The sequence below is a fragment of the Cnephaeus nilssonii genome (genome assembly GCF_951640355.1).
Source record: "Cnephaeus nilssonii genome assembly, chromosome: 5".
Taxonomy (NCBI): domain Eukaryota; kingdom Metazoa; phylum Chordata; class Mammalia; order Chiroptera; family Vespertilionidae; genus Cnephaeus; species Cnephaeus nilssonii.
In genome coordinates, this window is record NC_137076.1 from 85,128,367 (window position 1) to 85,153,241 (window position 24,875).

The 24,875-nt window shown below is 37.2% G+C and overlaps 1 protein-coding gene and 1 pseudogene across 5 annotated transcripts in view; one reads left to right on the forward strand and one right to left on the reverse strand.

Annotated features, from left to right (window-relative positions):
- Nucleotides 1–14,082, forward strand: part of RBM27 (RNA binding motif protein 27) — a 71,019-nt gene extending 56,937 nt beyond the window's left edge. For 2 of the 4 annotated variants that reach the window (XM_079772528.1, XM_079772529.1), the window contains exons 19-20: nt 5,447–5,557; nt 6,928–14,082. In XM_079772528.1, the coding sequence (XP_079628654.1) occupies nt 5,447–5,557; nt 6,928–7,011 (195 nt within the window). In that variant the 3' untranslated portion in view covers nt 7,012–14,082. The remainder of the gene's footprint in view (nt 1–5,446; nt 5,558–6,927) is intronic. The other 2 variants (XM_079772526.1, XM_079772527.1) reach the window with 1 other exon arrangement.
- A 6,384-nt stretch (nt 14,083–20,466) lies between these two features.
- On the reverse strand, nt 20,467–21,863 carry LOC307099086 (eukaryotic peptide chain release factor subunit 1-like; annotated as a pseudogene). Its single transcript has one exon. The product of its transcript is annotated as a eukaryotic peptide chain release factor subunit 1-like (transcript).
- Nucleotides 21,864–24,875: the final 3,012 nt, after the last annotated feature.

The following is a 24,875-nucleotide window of genomic DNA, read 5'->3' on the forward strand; positions in this document are numbered from 1 at the left end:
ATTTAAAATATATAAAATATTTAATATACAATGCAAGGTACATATAACAACATAAAACATATAGAATAATATATAAACATTTTAATAGTATATATCAGGGGTCAGCAGACTTTTTCTGTAAAGGACCAGATAGTAAATATTTTAGATTTTTGAGAGCCACATACAGACTCTGTCATATTTTCTTTTCCTACTTCTAAGTTATTGCATATAACTTTTCATTTATGCTACACAATTTGCTCATATCTATACATATATTCATATATTAACATTTTATTTGAATTATTTTATTTTGGAGGGCAACACACATATACAAAGTATAAAAAAAATAACAGTATATACAATGAGAAATAAGATTTCCTTTTACCTCCAATCTTTCAGTTTCACTCCCCATAGGCAATTATTGTTACCCATTTCTCACATATTTTCTCAAAGATATTTGATCTCTCTTTTACACAAATGGTGGCATGTTATACAATTTTTCTATATATGTACTTTTCACTTAATATGTATAAGATTGCTAGTACAGATTATTCTAGTGGATATAGTTGCTTTATTCTTTTTAATGTCTGCATCATATTTCATTGGATAGATGTACCATGCTAGGTTTAAACAGTCTCATATTGATGGATATCTCATTTTCCCCCCCGGTATTTCATTATTGTACAGATGTGTGTGAGAGAATATATGTGTGTGTAGAAAAATTAGATATTTTAATGGGCATATCACATTTAAAAGGCCAGTCCTAAATCTTTTAAAGTATTTTTTAATAGAAAAGTTAATACATGTAAATAGTTAAAAATTAATGCATGCAAATGGTTAACAAAAAATAAAAATAATTTCTCAATCGCTGCCTACTCTTAAAATATAGGTGCTGTTCTTGGATATCGTTAGGTAGAAAAAATTGTGAATATAAGAATCTATACTAATAAAAGAGTAACATGCTAATTGACCATACCTTTGCATCACCCACCATCCAATCAGGAGTGAATATGCAAATTAACCCAACAAAGATGGCAGGTTAATCTGCATACGCAGGCACCGAGTGGCCGGGGCGTTCTGCACCACCTCAGCCGCTCCAGGCCTCTGGGCAGTGTGGGAAGGTGGAAAGGTGGCTCCAGGCCAGAGCAGAAAAGCGGCTCTGGGCTGGAGCGAAAAGGCGGCTCCAGCCAGAGTGAAGGTGGTGCTGGCAGCCAGGGGAAGGAAGGCCCATTCTTGCACAAATCTTCGTGCATTGGGCCTCTAGTCTGTAATAATAATCTATAATAATAAAAGCGTGCCTAACCGGTTTGGCTCAGTGGATAGAGCGTCGGCCTGCGGACTGAAGGGTCCCAGGTTCGATTCTGGTCAAGGGCATGTACCTTGGTTGCGGGCACATCCCAGTGGGGGGTGTGCAGGAGGCAGCTGATCGATGTGTTCTCTCTCATCGATGTTTTTAACTCTATGTCCCTCTCCCTTCCTCTCTGTAAAAAATCAATAAAATATATTTTAAAAAAATAATAAAAGCGTAGTGGGCTAATTAGACTGGACATCCTTCCGGATGACCTTCTGGACGAAGCCAGGGCTGCGAGGGAAGCCCAGGTCCCGGGTGACTGCTGGTGGCTGGAGAAAAGCCCAGGTCCTGGGTGCCTGCTGGTGGCCGGAGGGAAGCCCGGGGTCCCGGGTGCCAGAGGGAAGCCGGTGCCAGCAGTCGGGGGAAGAAAGGCCTACACTTGCACGAATTTTGTGCATCAGGCCTCTAGTACATACATAAAGCTCTCACTTGAAAAAATTATCACAGTGGCATCATGTTATAAAATCAGGGCTGAATTCAGGGCTGAATTCCAAACCTTGCTTCGTAAACATAAATATCTTAACTATTTGGTATTTTCTTAAAATTATACAGATAATACTCAATTTAAAATGTCTATTGAAAGAAACTATACCAATTAAAAAATTATAGTTCAGTGCTTTATCAGAAGATAAACTCCCATATACTTGCCCCTCAGGTGAAGATATTGAGCACTCCCAATACCCTAGAAGCCCCCTCCTGCATCACTATCTTTATGTCTCCTCACAAAACTAACCATTATTCTCACTTTATCATAATAATCTCCTTTTTTTATACAGTTGGTCCTCATTATTCGTTATTTGCAAATTCACCTATTCATTAAAATTTATTTGTAACCTCAAAATCAATACTTGAAGTATTTTTGTGGTCATTTTTAGACATGGGCTGAACTGTGAAGAATGAGTCAACCAATGCATATTTTCCCGGCTGAGGTCAAATAAGGCACACTCAGCTCTCTTGTTTCAGATCTTGTACTGTATACAGCAGGGGTCCTCAAACTTTTTAAACAGGGGGCCAGTTCACTGTCCCTCAGACCGTTGGAGGGCCGGACTATAGTTAAAAAACAAACAAACTATGAACAAATTCCTATGCACACTGCATATATCTTATTTTGAAGTGAAACAACAAAACGGCAAAAACACCCGCATGTGGCCCGCGGGCCGTAGTTTGAGGACGCCTGGTATACAGATTGTTTTCACAATCTATTTAGTGCCCCTTTTTCTCATTTTTGTGCTTTTCATTAGTGTTTGAACTGGCTGTAAGGGTAGTTCTGTGTGTGTTCCTAAGTTACAAAAGGCTGAGAAGTGCCTTATAGTGAAGATACATGTTAGATAATGTTTGTTCAGGCATGAGTTACAGTGCTTTTGGTTGTTAATGAAACAATGTTAATGAATCAATGCTATATAATAAAAGCCTAATATGCTAAGTGTCCGGTTGTCCAGTCGTCTGTTCAACCAATCAAAGCATAATATGCTAATGATATGCTAAGGCTGCTCAACTGCTCCCTATGACGTGCACTGACCACCAGGGGGCAGACACTCTGACCAGTATGTTAGCTTGCTGCTGGGGTCCGGCCGATTGGAACTGAGTGAGATGGGCCAGACATGCCCTGGAGCCAACCTCCCGCATCCCTCCCTGGCCGGCCCCAATCTGCCCTGATTGGGACTTGGCAAGATGGCCCTGATCCGCTCTGATCGGGACTGGGTGAGACGGGGCCAGACATGCCCTGAAGCCCTCCCACAGTCCCTCCCCGGTCCCGATCGTGCACTGATGGGGTCCCTTGGCCTGGCCTGAGCCCTTTTGCAATCCAGGACCCTTTGGAGGATGTCAGAGAGCCAGTTTTTGCCCAATCCTGCAAGCCAGGCTATGGTTTCCTTCTTTTTTTATGGCCAAGTAGTATTCCACTGTGAAAATGTACCACAGCTCTTTTATCCATTCATCTGCTGATGGACATTTAGGCTGTTTCCAAATCGTGTCTATTGTAAATAACGCTACAATGAACATAGGGCTGCATATTTTCTTTTGAATCATTGTTTCAGGTTTCTTCAAATATATTCCCAGAAATGGAATTTCTGGGTCATACGGCAGTTCCATTTTTAATATTTTGAGGTAACTCAATACTGCTTTCCACAGTAGCTGCACCAATCTGCATTCCCACCAACTGTGTAAGAGGGGTCCCTTTTCTCCACATCTTTGCCAACACTTACTTGTTGATTTATTGATAATAGCCATTCTGACAGGTGTGAGGAGATATCTCATTGTGGTTTTAATGTGCATTTCCCTGATGGCTGGTGACATTGAACATCTTTTCATATGTCTATTGGCTATGTGTATGTCCTCTTTGTAGAAGTGTGTATTCAGGTCCTTTGCCCATTTTTTAATTTGATGTCTGTTTTTTTAGTGTTGAATTGTATAAGTTCATTGTAAATTTTTGATATTAAACTCTTATCAGATGTATCACTGGCAAATATGTTCTTCCATTCAGTGGGTTGTCTTTTAATTTTGTTGATGATTCCCTTTGCTGTGCAAAAACTTTTTAGTTTGTTGTAGTCCCATTTGTTTATTTTTCTTTTGTTGCCCTTGTCTGAGGAGATATATCAGAAAAAATACTGCTACAAGAAATGGCTAAGATTTTACTGCCTAAGTTTTCTATTAGGATTTTTATGGTTTTGAGTCTAACATTGAAGTCTTTAATCCATTTTGAGTTGATTCTTCTGTATAATTTAAGAAGGTAGTCTAGTTTCATTTTTTGCATGTATCTGTCCAATTTTCCCAATACCATTTATTGAATAGACTATCTTTATCTCATTGTATGTTCTTGCCTCCTTTGTCAAGTATTGATTGACCATAAAGGTGTAGCTTTATTTCTGGGATCTCTATTCTGTTCCTCAGTTTTAATGACGTAATATATGTATAGTTGTGAAATGATTACTAAAATATGTTTAGTTAACATCCATCACCTCACATAGATATTTTTTGTGATGAGAATTTTTAAGATCTACTCTCTTAGCAATTACCTGATTTTTAAAAGATGGTAGATGTGTATTTGGATAGGGCCATTTTGATATATCAGTTTAGTTATGTCTCATGGATCAAATGTTTGGTGTTAGATTATAAACAGTCAACCCCACAAGGAGTAAAGGGAATTTTTCCTTAGATCACAGGCCAATATCTATGCAGACAATAGTTAACTGGCGATGGGGCTGGCCTAATGTACACTATTACGATGCAGTTATCTGAGTGTTCTGTGGAAACATTTGTCAGATGCTTCCTGGAGCTTATCAACATTTTTCTTAGAGAACCTAGAGTGAAACCCCAAATTTAAAAGAACTCCTTCTGTCACGTTTTCAGGACTGAACCAAAAATTGGGGGTATTTTACAACCCAGCCCAGTTAATAGGAAAATTGTAGGAATAACTAAACTTTTCCTTTCATGAAATTTTGGGTCCCTATTCTTTTGCTTCTGTTGCTTTGGGTTTAAAAATAAACTTTTGCTTTCTCTTATTGATATGTGCTGGGAAGGTGGAGTGGGGGGGGGGGGGGGGCGCTGTTCATACTGTAGTACCAAGGAATAATTTGAAGCTGAGCAGGTTTACCTTGAGTGAGGATAGTAGGTGTTTAACATTTGTTGAATGTGTAGGTGAGCTGGGGAGTACTAGTTATAGTTGTATAACATTTCAGAACAGAAAGGGAGAATAGCTTTGTCAGATATAGGTGGGGCTATAAGAGATGCCATATGATGAATAGACAGTTTTTTATAATTACATTTTTAAGGTTTCAGTCTAAATATGTAGATTATCAAAGCCAAAAGCCAATAATTGTAGTAAGACAGTATTTATTTGTCCTTATGATGACTTTTCTAAGTAATTTATCATCCAGCCAAGACAGATTTTATTTACAGGACAGAAAAATTAATCATGGACTATTCTGGGCAACCAGAACATATGGTCTACTAGTTAAAACGGATTTCATTTTTTCTAGCTCTCATTAGAGATTGTTCATAGATCCACTTTAATAGATTTTTCTCCTAGTCATTACACTTTTTAAGTAGCACACACTTAAAAGGAATCATTAGTAAATGTGAGTACACACTTTTGTGTTTTTCTAAAATCTATTTTAGGCTTCAAACCAAGGGTCAAAATTTAAAGACCGTCGGCTACAAATATCATGGCACAAGGCCAAGGTGCCTTCTGTATCTACAGAGACCGAGGAAGAAGAAGTCAAGGAGGAGGTAAATTTAATGATTGAAAATAAGAGTTTAAAAAGAAAAAAAAGAAGAATTAGATTGTTTCTCAGTTATAATTTTTTTTCTGACATTAAAATAAATATTGAATTATTGCATGAATGCAGTTATCTAAGACTAGTCTTAAAATTTATTAAAGCATCAAAAGGTACATAAATATAAAAAGCTTTGGGGGATTATTTTCTGGTGTAAGAGAGACTTTTTTTTATTGGTATTTGTTTGGGCTCTAGATATTTTTATTCTGGTAAATGAGGACATGGATTATATGAATAAATTAAGTTTTAGCTGATTGTTGAAGCTTTTAGTTTATTCAAGTTCCATAAGTAATAGATGGGAGTTTCTTTCCTTCTATGTATAGTTGGTTAAAATGTCAGTGTAAGGAAGTAAAACATAAGAGGGAAGGCTAGGAAAGTCAGACTTAAGTAATGCAAGTACTAAATAATCAGCTTCCTAAAATATTAGAGAATTGATGGTGCTCTTTTACTACTATATTTCTAATTAGTTTATTAAAATGGACACTCATCTAACATTGCAAGTTATTCCTGGTTCATCACAGTTTTGATTTAAAAGATATCTAGCATTAATGGTTGGTCAAGAGGCTTCTAATCATATGGGTAATTTTATATAACCAAAGTAGAAACATGCTCCTGTGTTAAAAAATTGAAAAACCTTGATATTTTGGGGAATATTTACAGATACTTCTACTTTGTGTAACTTTTTATATTTTTATATAAGATCTTGAATGTCAATGTCATGGGGAAGTTAGTATATTCTCCCCTCATAAATAATCTAATATTAAAGGAAAGGTTTAGGAGTTTGAATGGTCATTTACTGTGTAATTTTTAAGTTAATTGAATAAAATTAAATTAATTTTATCAATAACATTTCATAGGTATTTCCCCCCCCCCCCCCCCCCCAGGGACCATTCATAGGTATTTTTATTTTCCCTACTAAATGTTAATATATTATTTACTTTATTTTTCTGATGACTTTAGATGGAAATCTTTTCCTATTAAGACTAAGAAAAGTTAGCAGGGAGAAGATTATATACATAGGTTGGAGCAAAAGCAGGTTTACTTTACCCTACTTTTATTAATTTTAATATATTTATTAAAACCTGTATTTTAATTTATTAATTATTTTCCATATGAACAACAGTAAACCTACTTTTATCCCACCCAGTACATGTAAAAAAAAAAAAAAAAAAGGTTTTTTTTTGTGTGTTTTGTTTTGTTTTTGCTCTGAAAGATACTTGTAAATCCAGCCTTTATATTTAGTCTATTTGTCCTTTGCCCTAAAAAAGTATTTTATTTAACTTCCTTGTGCCACTAAGCAGATTTTACCCTCTCTTTCTTTAGGAAACAGAAACCTCAGATTTGTTTTTGCCTGATGATGATGACGAAGATGAAGATGAATATGAGTCTCGTTCATGGCGAAGATGAAATCTGAAGCGAGCTGTATAATTTTTAGGAATATTTGTTTAGAAGAACAACTTTTAAAGTTATTTAAAGACGTCAATGAGCCAAAAAATTTTTTTTATTTTTCTTTCAACACAATAGATTTAAGGACAGCAAGTTTGCTATTTAAACACATCTCATAACTGTTCACGATATTAAAGCACCAAAGGCCTAGTACTTTTACACAGTTGTGAAGATCCACAGGATGACATGGATAATCTCTAGAGCCTTATTTTTCCACACCACCTGTCTTTGTTGCTACTGGTGTTGGATTATGATGTAAATGACAGGGTGTTCAGAAATTTTATTTTGGATTATAATCTGATAAAATTTCTTTAAATGTCAAAATTGCCTGGAATCTCTTAACTCTTAGCTATTATGGATGGGTCGTCAGACAGTAGGAGACATTTGTAATTGAAATACCCTTCTGCTTTCAAGAGTTGTCTTGGAAGAAAAGTAAATTTCTTTTCTTTTTCTTTTTCTTTTTTTTTTTTTACTGGGAGGAGCCCAATTTGTATTAAATCTAAATTTGGGGTGGGAGGTGGCTTATCTGTTAGAAGTAAGTACTACTTTAGTGTAAACCATACAAACTCTGTGTTCTTAAATGCTATAAGGTAATGGAAGCTAGCTCTATGGTATTTTCATTCTGTCATTATATCAACTCTCCTGCACTTCTGCTGCTGCTGATTCTTTACTTTGAAATTAGTGAGTATTGGTTCAGTTGGTTTGTGTTTTGTTTTTCTTTTTTAACATTCTCAGAATATAAAAGGTTTTCACCCATTGCCCCTTTCTCAATCCCATTTTCTTTCTTCTGCCTTTTTATTACTAGGCCTGACTTACCCATTATTGAGATAAGTGATTCTTTTGGGTCACCAAAAGTCAACCCCTAATAAAAAGTTTAAACCAGCAAACACCTTGATAAATGTTTAGATGAGAATAATGGAAGGATTTATGGGGAAAGTCAGTCACTAGCTTTTTTTTTCATTTTTAATGCTTCAGTTTAGTTAATAGTTACACAAAAGGGTTAAAAAGGTGTCTGAAATTATTTTCCAAAATTTTAACCATGATGGTGAGGTGTTGGGGTAGGGTAGGGATGGGGTGGGGTAGGGGGATGGGTATGCTAGTAATAAATGGGAGTCATAACTTGACTTTGATCAGATGACCTTATTTTTTGATAATTTTGTAGCTTGTTGCTATCCATGAACATATGCATCCTTCAGTAGACAGTTTCTTTCACTGTGTGCATTTTTACTGTACACTGTATAGAGTAGAGTATCTGTTAAGTAAAATATATATGTAAATGTATGTCCTTGTGTTCTGAATGTTAGATGGAAAAACAGAGGAGTAACACTACACTGTATTGACCCCTGGGGAAATAAAATGATTAATGTACATAGGATGTCACTTTTTCAAGATTATACACATCTATGTTTTTATATACGTGTGGTGTGAAAATTTGAAACTTCCTGTTGGCTTCAGAAAGTTCTTGGTGATCACTATATCAAGGATTTTGTTTCTTGAAGTAAAGACTGTTTCTTAAAATAGAAACTATTCACTAAGAAACTTAAAACCATCAGGACTCTAGATTTACTTAGCTACAAGAAGTTAAATCCCACGTTCTGATTATCTTTTCTACTTATTTTCCTGGAATGATGTGTCAAACCAGGATCATTTTTATGTTCGTTGTAACGTCCCCTTCGCAATAATAAGGACTTCCTCTTCCTAGGTTGTTATTATATTTCTGATAACATTGAAACTAAAATAAGCTTATAAAAAGATGAAAATGTTACAGTGGGGTACCTAGAATAAGCAATCTTGCTCCTCCCTCCATCATCTCTAATGAAATTTTCTTGATGTCTGTGGCTCAGTCGGTATATATTTTGAAAGATTCATTGTGGTGAATATTTTGAGTCCTGACAGTTTAAACGTGATAGAGGGAACAAAGGATTTATATATTTTTTGTACAAAGTTTTTTCTTAAACTGTATAATTTTGTAAATAATTTGTTTGTTTTTTTTGTGTACTAAAACTACCAGCGTATAGATTTCAATAAGAATTGTTGTATTTTTGTATTTGGAAACTGAAAATTACAGTAAATTAATGGAGCTGTAAGAAAATTTTCAGTAGACTGACAGTTCAACAGAATGAGATTCCTTTTCATATGGTTTTTTTTTTTAACCTCAAAATTGACATCTTATTACACTCTGTACAGGGAGAGTTGAGGATTTGTTTGCCTTTTTAGTTATTGGGAGAGAGGGGGATGAAAGAGAAGAGTGTTAAAGTGAAGAATAGACACTTTCCCCAGTAAGATCCTTTGTATAAAACTGCTTTTTCAATACACCTTATATAAGACTAAAATACTTTTTAAATGTTCTAAGAATTCTAAAACATTTTTGACTCTCAAAAATGAATTCAAAATAATGAGTTAAATATAATATTAGAAAATTTAAGTTAATGTTAACATAAAATAGTTGAATATGTATTTTTCCTTTAGGATTTTTTTATCCCCATCCTCAAATCCCCAACTATTAGAATTTATTTTAAAAGTAAGTACCATTACTTGTTTTCTTGGCATCTTCAGTTACAGATATAATATATACATCTGAGGCAAGCTGTATTCTTTTTAATGAGTGTGACGACTTTCTAAGTTTCTAAGTAGCTGATGACCAATCTGCCTAGGTCAGCCTGGTTCACTAGTGGATTGCTGTCCAAGCTTAAAAAGGTAACCCCAGGGAATGCAGAATTTCTTTGCATTTCTTCATGTGGGAAAGCATTGATGATAAATTGGAAAACCGTCTTGTTATGATGAAACAAAGGTCCTACTGATGGATCATTATTTCAAAAAGAAGAAAAAAATCATGTGAAAAGGAATAGTGGTTCTTCTTATGTATAGTACGCCTGTATTATAGTTTTTACAAAATTGTGAACTTGTGTAATAGTATAATAGGAGATATTGTTGAATTTCTAACTGTTTATACATTTAAATTCATATATGTAATGTTTGTTTTATCAATTACAATCTGAATTTCTAAGAAGCATGTTGACTTTTGCAATAAAGATGCAATATGGAATGGTTCACAATCGGAAAAAAAAAGAAAAGAAAAAAGATAAAAGTATTATGAATTTAAAAGAATTTGGAAAACTTATGAACCATTCCAAAAATTATAACAATCACCAAAAGAGCTGTAATTCTGGCTTGTTCTGGAAAGAAAGAAAATGTGTGTGTATGCTTGCTTGTGTGTGACCGTGAGTGAGTAGTGGATATGTATGTGTGTTTTATGTTGGGTTCATGTACCTGAGAGAATGCTACTCTGTGAAACTGGGTATTGAAACCACTGGCTATGAAATATTCAGTAGAATAACTCCCTCAACAGGGTGGTCTTGGAAATAAATGAAAAAGAAGGGGATTAAAGTATTACTTGTAAGTAAGCTTTGATAGCCATATTTCTTTGTTCATGGTGGGTCTTGGTATCCCTGATAAAAAGCACAAACAATTTTATAAAAGCAATTATTTTAATGTTACCTTGATGATATTCAATGTGCCTGCCAACAATAGGAAGGAACTTTTTTCCCCCTTTTTTCTAAAATGTATTTTTATTGATTTCAGGGAGGGAGAGAGAGATAAAAACATCAATGATGAGAGAGAATCATTGATTGGCTGCTGTCTGCACACCGCACACTGGGGATCGAGCCCGCAACCCAAGCATGTGTCCTGACTGGGAATTGAACCATGACCTCCTGGTTCCTAGGTCGATGCTCAACCACTGAGCCATGCCGGCTGCCCGGAAGGACATTTTTCTTAAGTGGAATAGAAAGATGGGAAAAAACACCTTGAAGAGATGACTTCTAATTGTGATCTCTAATAGTAAAGAATAACAAGAAGTGATCTTACACTCTAAGGACTCGGTGGGAGGTGATGAGAAAGGAAAGTATATGACTTGGGCTCATATTTCTCATTTGAAAAATTTCTTACAAAATTTCCTTTGAAATGATTATTCATTGTTTAAAAAGAGTCATTCTTTCAATCTCAGCCTATACAGGAAATTACTAAAGAATGGGAGTAAATTTCATTTTCAGTCTTTTCAAATAAATTTAATCTGTATTTTATGAATTTGGTAAATGGCAAATAAGCTGTGTGATCATTTGTTTTGAATAGATGAGAATTTATCCTCATCTATACAGGGTGCCCCTCCAAAATGTATATGCATTTTAACAGCTGATAGCGCAATTTTGAAAATGAAATGTATTTTGATTAACACTGCCTTAATAGTTATTCAAAGTGAGATACATTTTTGGGTGATACCCTACATGTTTATAATAAACATTAGTTCTGGGAATTTTAGTGAGGATAAGCATAATTCTGAAAATAGTTACATCTGTTTAATATTAAGTCAAATATTTTACTAAAATGGACCTCTCATTAACAAATTACTGGTTTTATGTGATTTTTTAGTGTTTTAGATGTAAATTATTCTAAAGCAAGGATAAATTTTGAATCATGAGTCCCAGTGTAGTATCTAGTCTGTATCTAATAGTAATTATGTTACAGTAAACAGAAGGTATGAACATTTATGTCGACACTTGAGATGTTTGAGATTATAGAATCAGGGTTGCTTTAAACAAGGGCAGACCTGCACATTTTGTGTCATTTTAGTGTCAGATCTATTTGAGGAGCCAGGGAACACTGACTCAAAAATATAAGGCTATTAACTGCTATTGCATGTGCTGTGAATCACCTTCATTTATGCTAAATTGATTTTATTGCCAAGTGATCTCCTTTCTACAGGGTCATCTACCATTTGGCCTCTTACCTGGTTCTTTGATCAATCTTAGGTTAACTAAACCATCCCAGCATTCTGAGATGGGTGACTTGATACAGGTGAAATTAAGGTCAGAATAGTGTTTAATGACTGTTTGCAAGATAATTGCAATTTGAGTCTACTCTTAGGCTTCTGCAAACAGATTGTTTTTTTCTCCTTTTTTGTATGTGGAGGTGATCATTAAGCATGATAAACATGGCTGTTACCTTTTCTTTTTATTTATATTATCTTTCTGTGAAAGAGGAGCAAGAGCTTGCTAGCTTGTTTTCCATGAAAATAAGCCTCTATTTCCTACATCACTTCAGTTTTCTAACCACTTCATAGAGTTCTTTAATTTTGATATAGTGGTTCATTTGTAATTTAAAGTAATAGTTATTTTTTATATAGAGGTACTGGTTTAGTATTTGATTGCTCAAAATTATTCTTAATTATTTGTCAAGGAGTCCAGGTGTGGAAATAAGTCTTTTTAGTTGCCTAGGCCTTTTTCTATTCTCAATATTGCTTTGTAAAAACCTTATAAAAGTGAATGTCTTGTTAACAGTTTCCTAAAGTTCTTGTGATTCCATCTTTTCTTATTTCCCCCAGACAGCTCTTAGTGTAAAATATTGATATATTTCTCCCAGTTTTAAATTAAATGAGATAATAAGGGCTAATATAGACCTTGCCCAATTATCCTGATTTCTGGAGTATGATTTGGCCTCAAGGGTGAGTTCTTAGGCCCAACACTGACTATTTATCTGTGTAAACACCTGTTCCTGTATAAACGATTGAGTTCTAGATTCTGAACTACCCTCCAACAAAAGATTTACTGTAGGATTCAAGTTTTTAACATTTTGAGCCTGTAGGGGGCTCTAGGAGACAAAATTTAGTCAGCCTTAGAGTAGTGACTGAATCCTTTTTTTCCCCCATAGCAACTCACAGTAAAAATATTTTGCATTGTGATACAGTATATACACACCTCCTCCAAACAAAAGTTTACCAAACAACACCCTTATTACTCAGTATGCATGTGATATTATTTAATCTATTAATTTTTGTCAGGATCCACAATTTGGCTTTCAAAATTGCAGTTTGGAAAACACTAGCCTATTGAGATACAGGGTGAATTGGGTTTCTAAAATATTTTTTTTATTGATTTCTGAAAGGAAGGGGGGAGAGAGAGAGAGAGAGAGAGAGAGAGAGAGAGAGAGAAACAGCAGTGATGAGAGCATAACTGATAAGCTGTCTCCTGCATGCCCCCTACTGGGGATTGAGCCTGAAACCTAGGCCTGTGCCCTGACCAGGAATGGAATCGAGACTTCCTGGTTCATAGGTTGATGCGCAACCACTGAACCACACTGGCTGGGCTGAATTGGATTTTTAATCACTCTCTTCCTTGCTGTAACATCGTCAATACTATTTTGAGTGTAAAATGATGTAATTTAACGTTTTGTATTTTGCTTGGAAAAGTAGTCGAGTCTAAAATTAAAGGTGAAAAAATATATATCAGTGTCTGGATTACTTGATGTTCTTGAGTGTGAAGGTATTTTTAATTTTAAAATAGACAACTGTGAGTGACTTTAAACTTGCCTGCAGTTTTATATTTTTGTCATTATTTGTTGTGGGAGAGAAGTAGAATAGTAGTATGTTGGTGTTACTTTTTATGAAATTCAAGTCAATAAGAGTATTTGGCTTTGAGTTTTGCATTTAGAGTCACCTTAGTTATCAGCCATCAAAACTAAACCAAGTTTGATGTCTATCTGAGAAAATTGTACACATTTCAACCTTGTGCCATTGAATTTCACCCTTTCAAACACATTTTCCTGTAAGTTATAAGAAATAGGAAATAAAAAATAATTACCTAATCATTGCCACTTTTCTTAATCTTGGGCAAGTGTGTTACTTGTATCTTTACATGTCTGAGCTTTTCCAGTTTCTAAAATGTAAAGAAAAAGATTAGGAACATGTTGATGAGAATGTTGACATATTTTCAGAAAGCCACAGGAGGAAAACCATTAAGTCTGCAAAGTAATGAAATCAGCCCTAATGTAAGTTATTTGTATATTTTAGAATGTCTATCCTCTGTCCATGTTCATTCCTTTGGGATTCTTTAAGCAATAAAACCTGACTTCCCTGTAATACCATGGTACTAAGTAAATATTTTCCATTAAACTGTTTATTTTAAGCTACTCATTAAAGATATATATTTTTTCAACTAAATTGATAATTTTAAACTGTTCACTTAAAAAAAAGTAACTGGCATGTATTGAATGCAGACTGTGTTCCAGGAATGGCTCTGTAGTTTGCCTGCATCCTGTCTTTGCACAGCACTTTGATGAAGTGCAACTCATCTTGGAACTGAGTTTTGGGGAGATTAAGTGGTTCCCAGAGATCACACAGCCTCGAGTGGTGGGACTAGGATTTGAACACAGATCTGATTCCAGAGCTCAGCTTTTAAACTCTGTGCTCTGCTGCTTTTAATACAATGGAATATTACAAGTCCATAGGATGTCACTGGTCTTTTTTATTAGTGTCTGTCAAACACTGCCATTCTGGCTCCATCTATTTCATCTGCCTTGGATTGGAACCAGGCTTCCATAGGGAGCAACACTGTTTTTAGGTAGCATATTGGAAACCATAGCGAACAGTGTTTATATATGCTAATTTGTGGGGAAACATTTTAAAGTAATTTTCTGTGACCTCCGTAATGTACAGCCAGCCAATTTGATACATTTCACAATGATTTGGCTATATCATAACCTATGTTTATTTTATTTTCAATTTTATCTTAAATATTTTCTCTGGCAAACTGAATTATGATAATCTTGCAATATTTCTACCTTGTTTCTTTGTGTTTTTTAATATTGCTGGTGCCTTCTTCCTTTTAACCTTGGCATTAAAAAAAATGTTGCACATAAATAAGTTACATGCTTTTATTTAATGATGTTTTCATATAGTATACTGAATTTTCTAGGCAGAAAGTGCTGAGAATAGCAGTGTTCATTTATAGTTATGTTTATGCCATAGATTTTTTTCAAAAAATAATATATTCTCAATGAATAAAACTGGTGTTCATGTTCTGTTGTTTATAGAACTATCTGATTTTTACATGTTCAGGTTTCTTAGTTTAGTAACGCCATTCTAAAGCCTTGTGGATTTCTAATGTTAGCTATTTTGGTAACTATAAAATGTTTATTGACTACTAATGGTATGGTAGTAATTGTCATCTCAAAAAAAAAAAAAGATATAAGCACCCTTGGGAGAAAGGGGGCTTTTATTCTTTGACAACCCATGAGAAAACTAGGCATGTTCTAATAGATACAACAGGGAAAGATTCTCACTCTTGACAAATTTAGTAGCCATTGGGAATATTTCCAATATGGTAAGTTGGTCAGGAAAATTGCTGAACAAAATGATTATAACATTCTGGTTACAGTACATGCTTTAGAAAGGTGTTTACCCCTAAAATTTGGAATGTGTCATTGAAAAATATTTTGCTGTCATCAAATGCTAAAAAAAAGTGTGCCATTCTTAAGGCATTATCAATATGTTTTTTCTTCGAAATATTAAAGATGGGGGAAAATTTTACACATAGAACTTAATTTCTTAGAATCATAATTTTATGTTTTTTGAAAAATTTTCTGCGAATGACTAAAGCACTTCTCTCCCTGTGATTTATTTAAATCCTAATAAATTATACATTTCTGCACTTTAGCCATTCATGTGAAAAATATTTAGAGTTATCTCAGTAGAACAGTGCTGTGTGGTCTCCTGAGGCCCCAAGGATGTCAAAGAAGTTTCTTCCACTCTTAGTTTTACTTTTTCAAATGATAATTGATAAATCAGATAAAGCTGAAGAAAAGTCTAAAAGATGGAAGTGAACAATTAAACTTTACTTAGAATGGAGAACTTACTTATGTAAGGGCCCTATTTTTATGGCAAGCTTCTGTGCTGAGTCTTAATATTTTGGAAAGCTATTTGTGAGTTGTAGGCACCTATCAATTTCTCAGAAATTGACCGTATCTTGAAAAAAAAAAAAAAAAGAACCTAACTGGTATATTCAGACATGTTCAGAAAACATTGAACATTGTCTATAGAAACAGTACACAGCATATTTTGATTTTCCTTTTTTACAACCCAAGATTGCCTTCTTATTCATTTTGAGATTTGATTATCCTCACTGGTGGTGGTTTTGTGCTTCATGGACATAAGGTGGGAGAAATGGTACAGTAGCTGTTTCCATTTGTTTTTCTTTGTGGCTATTAGAGTCAGAATCTACAGAAAATTTGCACACTTAAAATATGAGTAAGTGCAGAGAGTTTTGATTCTGTTCAACATTTTAGTAGGGCTGTCATTGACCATTTTTGTCCAGAAACATGATTTTGTATGTGTGTGCCATAAATAAATTAAAACAGAGATCAGACAGGGTGAAATATTCCGCACACAGAAGCTCTTGAATAACTCGAGTAAATGACTTGAAGAACCAGCAGTGGAAATATGAAACAATCCACCTCTGCCTTTTATTTGGTTAATTATTTTTATTTCATTCACCAGTCAATTTTAATGGTGCTAAGAAATGATTGTAAACTTGGAAAAGGAATTGTGAAGACTTAATATTTCCCACTATATTCCCCATGAGTTGTTTTTTTTTTTTCTAATTTAAATCTTTCCCTAAGCATGGTACCATTTTTGTGTAGTTTTTTTTTTTTAATCATCACCCAAGGATATGTTTTTTTAAAATATATATTTTTTATTGATTTCAGAGAGGAAGGGAGAGAGAGAGGAACATCCATGATGAGAGAGAATCATTGATCGGCTGCCTCTTGCATGTCCCCTACTGGGGATCAAGCCCACAACCTGGGCATGTGCCCTGATGGGGAATCGAACTGTGACCTCCTGGTACCTAGGTCGGGGCTAAACCACTGAGCCATGCGAACAAGGCAGGCTATGTTTTTTTTTTTTTTTTTTTTTTTTGATGATTTTAGAGAGAGAGGAAGGGTGAGGGAGAAAGAAACATGTGAGAAACATCAATTGGTTGCCTTCTGTCCCACCCAGAGATCAAACCCACAACCTGTGTGTGTGTGTGTGTGTGTGTGTGTGTGTGTGTGTGTGTGCACTGAACGGGATCTAACCTGCAACCCTTCGGTACATGGGATGATGCTCTAACCAACTGAGCTACACCAGCCAGGGCTGTGTAGTACTTTTAATGTGCATATTCCCAGTCTGAAAGTGGCATGGCTAGCAGAACTGAGGTCCCACAGGTCTGATGCAGGTAGCTCATCTCCCGCAACTGGGCCATTCCCCAGCCATATAGTCAAAATAACATTGTCTCCCATTTCAATGTTCTTTATGTGATCCACTGTGCTGTGTGTTTTCAAACATTTTTTTTAAAAAAAAATATTTTTTATTGATTTTTTACAGAGAGGAAGGGAGAGGGATAGAGAGCTAGAAACATCGATGAGAGAGAAACATCGATCAGCTGCCTCCAGCACACCTCCCACCGGGGATGTGCCTACAACCAAGGCACATGCCCTTGACAGGAATCAAACCCGGGACTTTTCAGTCCGCAGGCCAACGCTCCATCCACTGAGCCAAACCTGTTAGGGCCAAACATTTTTATTTAGTCCTATCAACAGCTCTCTGAGGTATCCTAAGATTTTTCCCTTTTTGTGCAAGGGGAAACTGAGGCACAGTTTATAGTCTCAAATCAAAGCCAATATTTGAAGTCCCCTTATATCTGACTTCAAAGTAAGTCCTTTAATCATTGCTTGACACTGTGTTCACGTCCCAATTCCAGCTACCTATGTGAGCTGGGGTTAATTAGTTTTTTTAATGCTCAGTTTACTCCTATAAATGAGTATTATAATATTAGTGCCCATTTAATGTTCACAGATTGCAATAAGCATTATGTGAGTTAATGTTTCTGAAAATACTTTGTGAAATGTAATCCACTATTAGCAGACCATCTAATCATCGAATTGTCTGAATGGAGTTATTCTTACCTACAATGGAATTTTCTACATGGACTATTAAATCTTGTGGAACTGCTTAAATGTATTTAGCAATGTTGGAGAAAAGAGAAGGCATACTTCATACCTGAGTTTGCACTTTTATGTTTCTTTTACGTGCCACATTAATCAACTAGATAGAAGACAACTAGACTCTAGGTAAAGACATTTTTCTAACCCTTGGCAATTGAAAATGTATATATTACATCTAGCCATGAAGTGAGTCCAGTCACAAGTCACTCACTGCAGATGGTTGAAGGAGGTCTCTTTCCTGACTAGAATCCTCTTACCAGCCTCCCACAAAAGAACATAAGTATTTTTTACATACTTAGGTAGTATGCTACAGAAAAGCATAAATATTTCCCCAAGTCTCAAGCCCTTTGACCTGGGGTTTTACTTAACAGATATATTTCAGAATCACCCTCCCTGGCTGTTCTGTATGTCATCTAATCTGCTCTAGTCTGATATATCCTGTAGTGTGAATCTCTGAGTATGTAAAAGGAGATTTTTCTTGCCTTAACAATTCTGTACAGTGTACTTTTATATACTGGTTTATATACTGGTCAGTGAATTGTGCTTTAGGATGTGGCCATTGGGAAGCATAATAGTAAAATTGAAACTATTTTGCATACAGGATCTATTGGGGGGACACTAGAATTAGCTATTAAGTAGATATATTATTAGTAACATGTATGTGAAGTAACTGCACAAAGTGTGCTGGATTTTATGTTTCTAGATAAAAAAGCAGAAAAAGTAGTTAAAAGCAAGCTGTCATTTTCTCCATCTTTATAAAATTATTCAAAGATACATGCTGGGAAAAGAATCATGCTCTTAAAACTATTAAGGATTTCTTTTCTTTTTTTCTTGTCGGTTCTATTATAACCATTTAAGCAAACTTAGTGATTTATTAAACATTCTGGAAGATAAAAAAGTTTGAAAAACTCAAAAATAGAAACACGTTTTGTCTGGAAAGGATGGAATCTTTCCTGTGCTGGCTTCCCCCTCCTCACTTCTAGCTCAACCCACTGACCAGAGGGAAACTTCCTTCTTTGAGACTGTTTTTATATATCTACTAGAGGCCTGGTGCATGCATTCATGCACGGGTGGGACCCCTAGGCCTGGCCGACAATTGGGGCCAGGGGGAGGGACCACAGGAGGTTGGCTGTGGGAGTGCACTGACCACCAGGGGGCAGCTCCTGCATTGAGCATCTGCCCCCTCGTGGTCAGTGCATCGTCATAGTGACTGGTCGACTGGTCACTTAGGCTTTTATATATATAGATTTGACACTCTATGCATAAAACTTCAAGACTTTTCTTTTTTTAAAACCCATTCCTGGTAGCAAAGGATTTCCCTTTCCGCAGGAAGGAGGCTGTGACCACATGACTCCCTTAGGAATGGCCAGGGGCACTACGCTTAATTCTTCTTTGTTTTCTGCCTTATTCTTTCTTACTGTTGGAGTAATTAACTTAATGTGACTACCCAGAAGCCAGAGGCGAAATTGCATTTTAAATTTTAAAAAATCAAACTGAGGTAGCAGATGTGAAATTTTTGAAAATGGCTTTATCTGGAACATTTGGTGAACGGGTTTTTTCCACTGTCATGAATATACCTGTGGACTCCATTCTAACTATACTGTAACCCAAAAGGGAAGCACTTACAGGGGGGAAAAATATGAGCCCGTCTTATAACCAACACACTGCTTTTTTCAGGCAACAAATCTGGGGTCACAGATTACATGGGAGTTTGGGACTTTTGTGTAGGAAAAGATCACTTACTCTAGTCAGTTATTACTATTGGTAGTAATAACAAAAATCAACTTACAGATTTTTGAAGAACGTTTGTACTGTATTGCATCAGAAACATGAGTGTCATCTGCTGGTTTGTTTCAGGGGGATATTAATTTATAAACATAGAGGAGACATCCTTGCCATTTCGCCCCATATGAGTTGATTTTGCATTACCTAATAAGGCTACTAAGCTCAGGTTTTTTTTTTGTTTTGTTTTGTTTTTAAATATATTTTATTGATTTTTTTACAGAGAGAAACATCAATGAGAGAGAAACATCGATCAGCTGCCTCCTGCACACCCCCTACTGGGGATGTGCCCGCAACCAAGGTACATGCCCTTGACCGGAATCGAACCTGGGACCCTTGAGTCCACAGGCCAACGCTCTATCCACTGAACCAAACCGGTTTCGGCTAAGCTCAGGTTTTTAATAAGAATTATCTCCTCCTTCTGAGCAATATAACTTTTGAAGGTTTACAGCAGTTAAAGTATTTTTGCTTCTATGTATGAAGGTTAAAAAATCATTTTTTTCCATAAAATAAAAGAGCAACCGATTTCACCATCGAGTAAAAGTAAAAACTGGGATTCTTCTTTAAATTAGTCCAAAGTGGCATTTAGGAACTTAGTTGTAGGCTGCTGCTGCGCTGACACCATGACAAACCAAAGTGTAGGGTTGGGTCTGGTTTTGTTTCCGTTTTCTTTTCAGTATCCAATGCTCATGGATTACGTTCTGGAAATGTTCCAATTGTAAGGCAGGGATCTGTTTGGATTCCACCACGGGTATGCTCCTTGGGTTGGATGCTGGAGGGTGAGGCACATTTTGCTGACCCATGCCGACTACCTAGTGGTCATTGAGGTAAAAAAAAGTTGTGGTCTTTTCCTTGGTATTCCATTCCCTGGAAATCTCAGTACCGCCAGATACCTCCAATTCCTTTCACACATTGGGATCCTTCTTGTGACTTAACTGTGGCAACTTCCAAAGTAGCTCCAAATTTTTTATGGTTATTAGCAAACCACTCCAGCAAGGGCATGCTCTCAATTAGTTCATGTTCTTGTTCTGTCTCTTTGTCTGGGAAATGAGATTTATCCTTCGCCTGTTCTGGAGTTATATAGAGAATTTTCTCCTCTTCTGTGCCTTGGCAATGAAGGATGCATCTCATTATATCCAGATTTTCATAGACTATTAGAATTTCTACAGCCTTTAGTGTATCTTCAACTCCACAACAGTACTTGCCTGTGTCCTGGCTGATTTCATCAAAGTATCATCCTATGAATTTCTTCTCTTGAATGAATTTTACGTTGGAGAGGACTTCAGTAGATAACTCAATAGCTTGGTTGAATCCATTTTCACCATCATAGGATATATCAACTAATTTTAAAACTTTTGATTGCAAACTCTGATCAAACATATCAGATTGACTTAGTTCAGTTTTAAAGTCAGCAGATCCAGCTAAAATGAGACCAGCCACATTCACTTTGTCCCCAGAAATAAACAGCTGCTCAGCAGTCTCAGCTACTTTCCGAACATAGTTATGTCACTTTTCCATTCTTAAACGGACAAAACACAAGGCTGACTGACCTCTACCATGTTCCTTTGGGAGATCCACAGTGGATTTGTGCAGGACTTCTCTCGTGTTTCCTTGGAGTGTGCCAAAAAGTGCACCACTACCATCCATTACAATGAAGCCAAATTGGTGGCATCTGAAAGTAGTGCTGTAAGAGCCTCTGTATGGAATTTGTTGTTACAAAAATACAATGCTGCCTTATTAATTGGTTTGAAAGGTTCAAAGTCAATGTTGACTTTCTTTTCCTTGCCTTCTTCTGTTACAATTATACCACAGTGCACAACCAGGCCATTTGGAGGTACTTGGTTATAAAGTTTGAGTCTTTGTTGTACAGATGTAATGGCTCCCAGGACTGAAAGGCGGTTTACTCGTGACTTAATGTTAGACACAGTTCCAAACTCATCTGCTAACATTTTTGCCACTCATGAAATCTGGCCTTTGGGAGGAATGATCAATGATACCATGCTTGTGCCATTGCTTGGTTGCAGGCTCCTCCCTGGCCTGGGCCCTGGTTGGGGCTTGTGCAGGAGGCAACCAATCAATGTGTTTCTGTCACATTGATGTTTCTCTCTGCCTTTCCCTCTTCTACTGTCCCTGGGGGCTGCCTCCAAGCTCTTAATCAGCTTCTTGATCTTCCAGATCTGCACATTCCTATCCACAGCATTGGGGTCATCTGCCATCTTCTCACCTCCTCCTCCCTCAAGAGAGAATTATTGATCGGCTGCTTCTTGCATACCTCACACTGGGGATTGAACTTGTAACCTGAGCATGTACCCTGACCTGGAATGGAACTGTGACCTCTTGGTTCATAGGTTGACACTCAATCACTGAGCTACAGCAGCTGGGCAAAGAGGTTGCTTTTTAAAAGTGATAATAGTATCTGTCCTAAAGTAAAAATGCCTAAGCAGAAGTTGGTGCAGATCAGTTAAATAAGAGTATTCTGGAAATTGTCATTTTGAATACCTTCATAAGCAAATTAGAAAATGTGTGCTGTGATGTGGTACAAAACACATAACTAGTTTGGTAATCAGCAACCTATCTCACCTTCTTTCATGTTTTTGTTTATTAAGTGTTTGTGATTCTACTTCAGATTAATTGCATTCTGCTCTGTGAGAGTTCATGTGTTTTTACAGATCACATAGCATATAAGCATGTGTTTCGGGTTAGAAGTGTGTGCAGAGGGACATAGAAACGTGACCAGTGTGGGTAGAAAGACCTAAGTATGAGGTTGCCACTCGCCTGAGTGGCTCTTTGAATTCACTTGGTCTCTGTGCAGAAAGCAGCGCCAGTTACACGGCCTGACAGGCTGTGTGTTGTTTAATAAAACATGGAAGTGACCCAGAAAGCTTTGGCTGCACGTTGGGTTTGATTTTGTTGGTGCGGCTAAAGGCATGGACGCCTTGCTCAGCCCCTGCCTAATTCGCCCCCTTTTGAGAGCTTGATTTTAGGTAGTAGGTTCTCCTGCCTTTGCGGTATTTCTATTTTAATTTCACACCCGAACAACTGGTCCAGGGATCACTGATGCAAAAGGAGTATTGCAGGGGCGGTGGACCGCTGGGAGGATGGAGATACTAAAGGAATCTATTGTTCTTGTGTTGTTTCATATCTATTTCCTCTTCCGTCTCTTATGAGTCCTTGGCTGAAGCCATCCCAGGTGAGCAGGCACAGAGGAAAACCTACAGAGGCGCTGAAGAGAGCTGGATGGTGGAGTGCGAGTGGATTCATGCCAGTGAGGCTCCTGCTTCAAAGATAAGATGGTCCTTCTGGCCCGTAGGAGAACATGCCTTTGGTCTGCTGCAGACTATGGTAAGTAATTCATATCTCGTGAGTGCATTGTACCAGCTACTGAAAATAGCCCCCTCCCACCCGATTATTTTCTGATAAGTAAAGCAATATTTCAACCACATGTGCCAACCATCCATCAGTTGGCACTCACTCAAGACTCCTGCAGAGATTAGACAGGATGCCAGTTTATGCGCCAGCATTATAACTCCCTTTTCTCTCCATGCGAGGAAGCATTAGAGTGAGGGAGGGTGACTTCATTACAGGGGATAACCTCAAGTCCACCCTAACTTATGACAATGGATCTTACATAAATGTTGACACTCTTTAAATCTAGGACATGATGCGAGACATGTCACAGGGTGTTGAGAATCCCTGACTTTGAATAGTAGTTCCAACATCTAACTGAACACCAGGAGGTTCTTAGGAAACTTTAAAAAGTACTGGTTACTGCCCTGGCCTGTGTGGCTCTGTTGGTTGGGCGTTGTCCCGTGCACCAAAAGGTTGCTGGTTCCATTCCTGGCCAGGGCACATGCCTGGGTTTCAGGCTCTATTTCCAGTGTGTGGGGGGGGCAAAGTGGGAGCATCCGGGAGGCAGCCAACCAATGTTTCCCTCTCACATTGATGTTTCTCTCTCTCCCACTTCCTCTCTCTCTAAAAATCAATTTTTAAAAACATATAGGTTACTAAGTCTTAGCTATGAAGAGTCTAATTCAGTAGTCCTATAGAGGGGCTCAAGTATACGCACAGACACATGCACATATGTATGCACACAGTGTATGAATATTATTATATATACTAGTAGCCCATTTGCAGGAAAAATCCTGCAAGCGGCTGCTGCGGCCACCGCGCCTGCACCTGCGCACCTTTGCCACCTGCCCCGCTCCGCCCTGCTCCTCCCCGCCCCGCCCCGCCCCACCCGGGCTTTACCTCGGCAGCCATCTTGCTTTCCACTTTTCCTCCGTCTTCCTTCTAAGTTGTCTTCAGTCTTCACTCCTCCCTCCCTCAGTGTATGCAAATTAACCGACATCTTTGTTGGGTAATTTGCATACTCGCCCTGATTGGCTGGTGGGCGTGGCTTTGGCTGGTGGGCGTGGCTTGGACGTAGCAAAGGTGCGGTCAATTTGCATATTACCATTTTATTAGGTAGGATAATTAAAAAAAATTTTCCCCAGGTGGTTCTGGCACGTAGCATGAGAAGTGCTCCCCAGGATCCCTCCAGGTAATTGATAACACGTAATTCAGCAGGCTGGGTGTTGGTGACTTTCCCAAAGATGAGTCCTCCCCTGTGACTCTTTGGATACAAGGTTTGAGTGCTTCAAGCCTTTGAAAGGATCTGCTTCTCAGACTCCAGCGTGAGTCAGGAGAACGCACCGGGAAAGGATGAGGTTAGCAACCCGGCCTCCAACAGCTCCCACTTGAGCCAATACATTGATGCAACCATCCTGTAACCTTCCTTGGAACATGAAGGGAATTGTGTTCTCTTCAAAGGCTCAGGAGAAATATCATGAGTGAGAATATGAGCTAGGAGGTGAGATGGAGCCTGTCCCTGTCATTCTGTCCCCAAAGCCAGGGCTGCACAGAACGTGAATTCTATGTAAAATACCCAGCACTGTCGTACTCACAAATAGACCAAAACAAAGCTATCTTCGAAATAATATAACTCACAAAAACTGAGCATATATTTCCTGTTGTCCTAAGAGCTCATTTATAACCTTTTAAGATGGGTCCTCTTAGTATCTCGTTTTGCCAATGAGGAAATTGAGGTTCTGAGGTTAATTTGCTCATGTTCCACAGTTAGTAAGTGGAAGAGCCAGGATTTAAATCCAGATGGTCCGGCTCTCAGACATGGCCCCACTTTAACTGCTACCCTGTATAACAGGTCACAGAACTGCAGGGGGCTGTTTTCA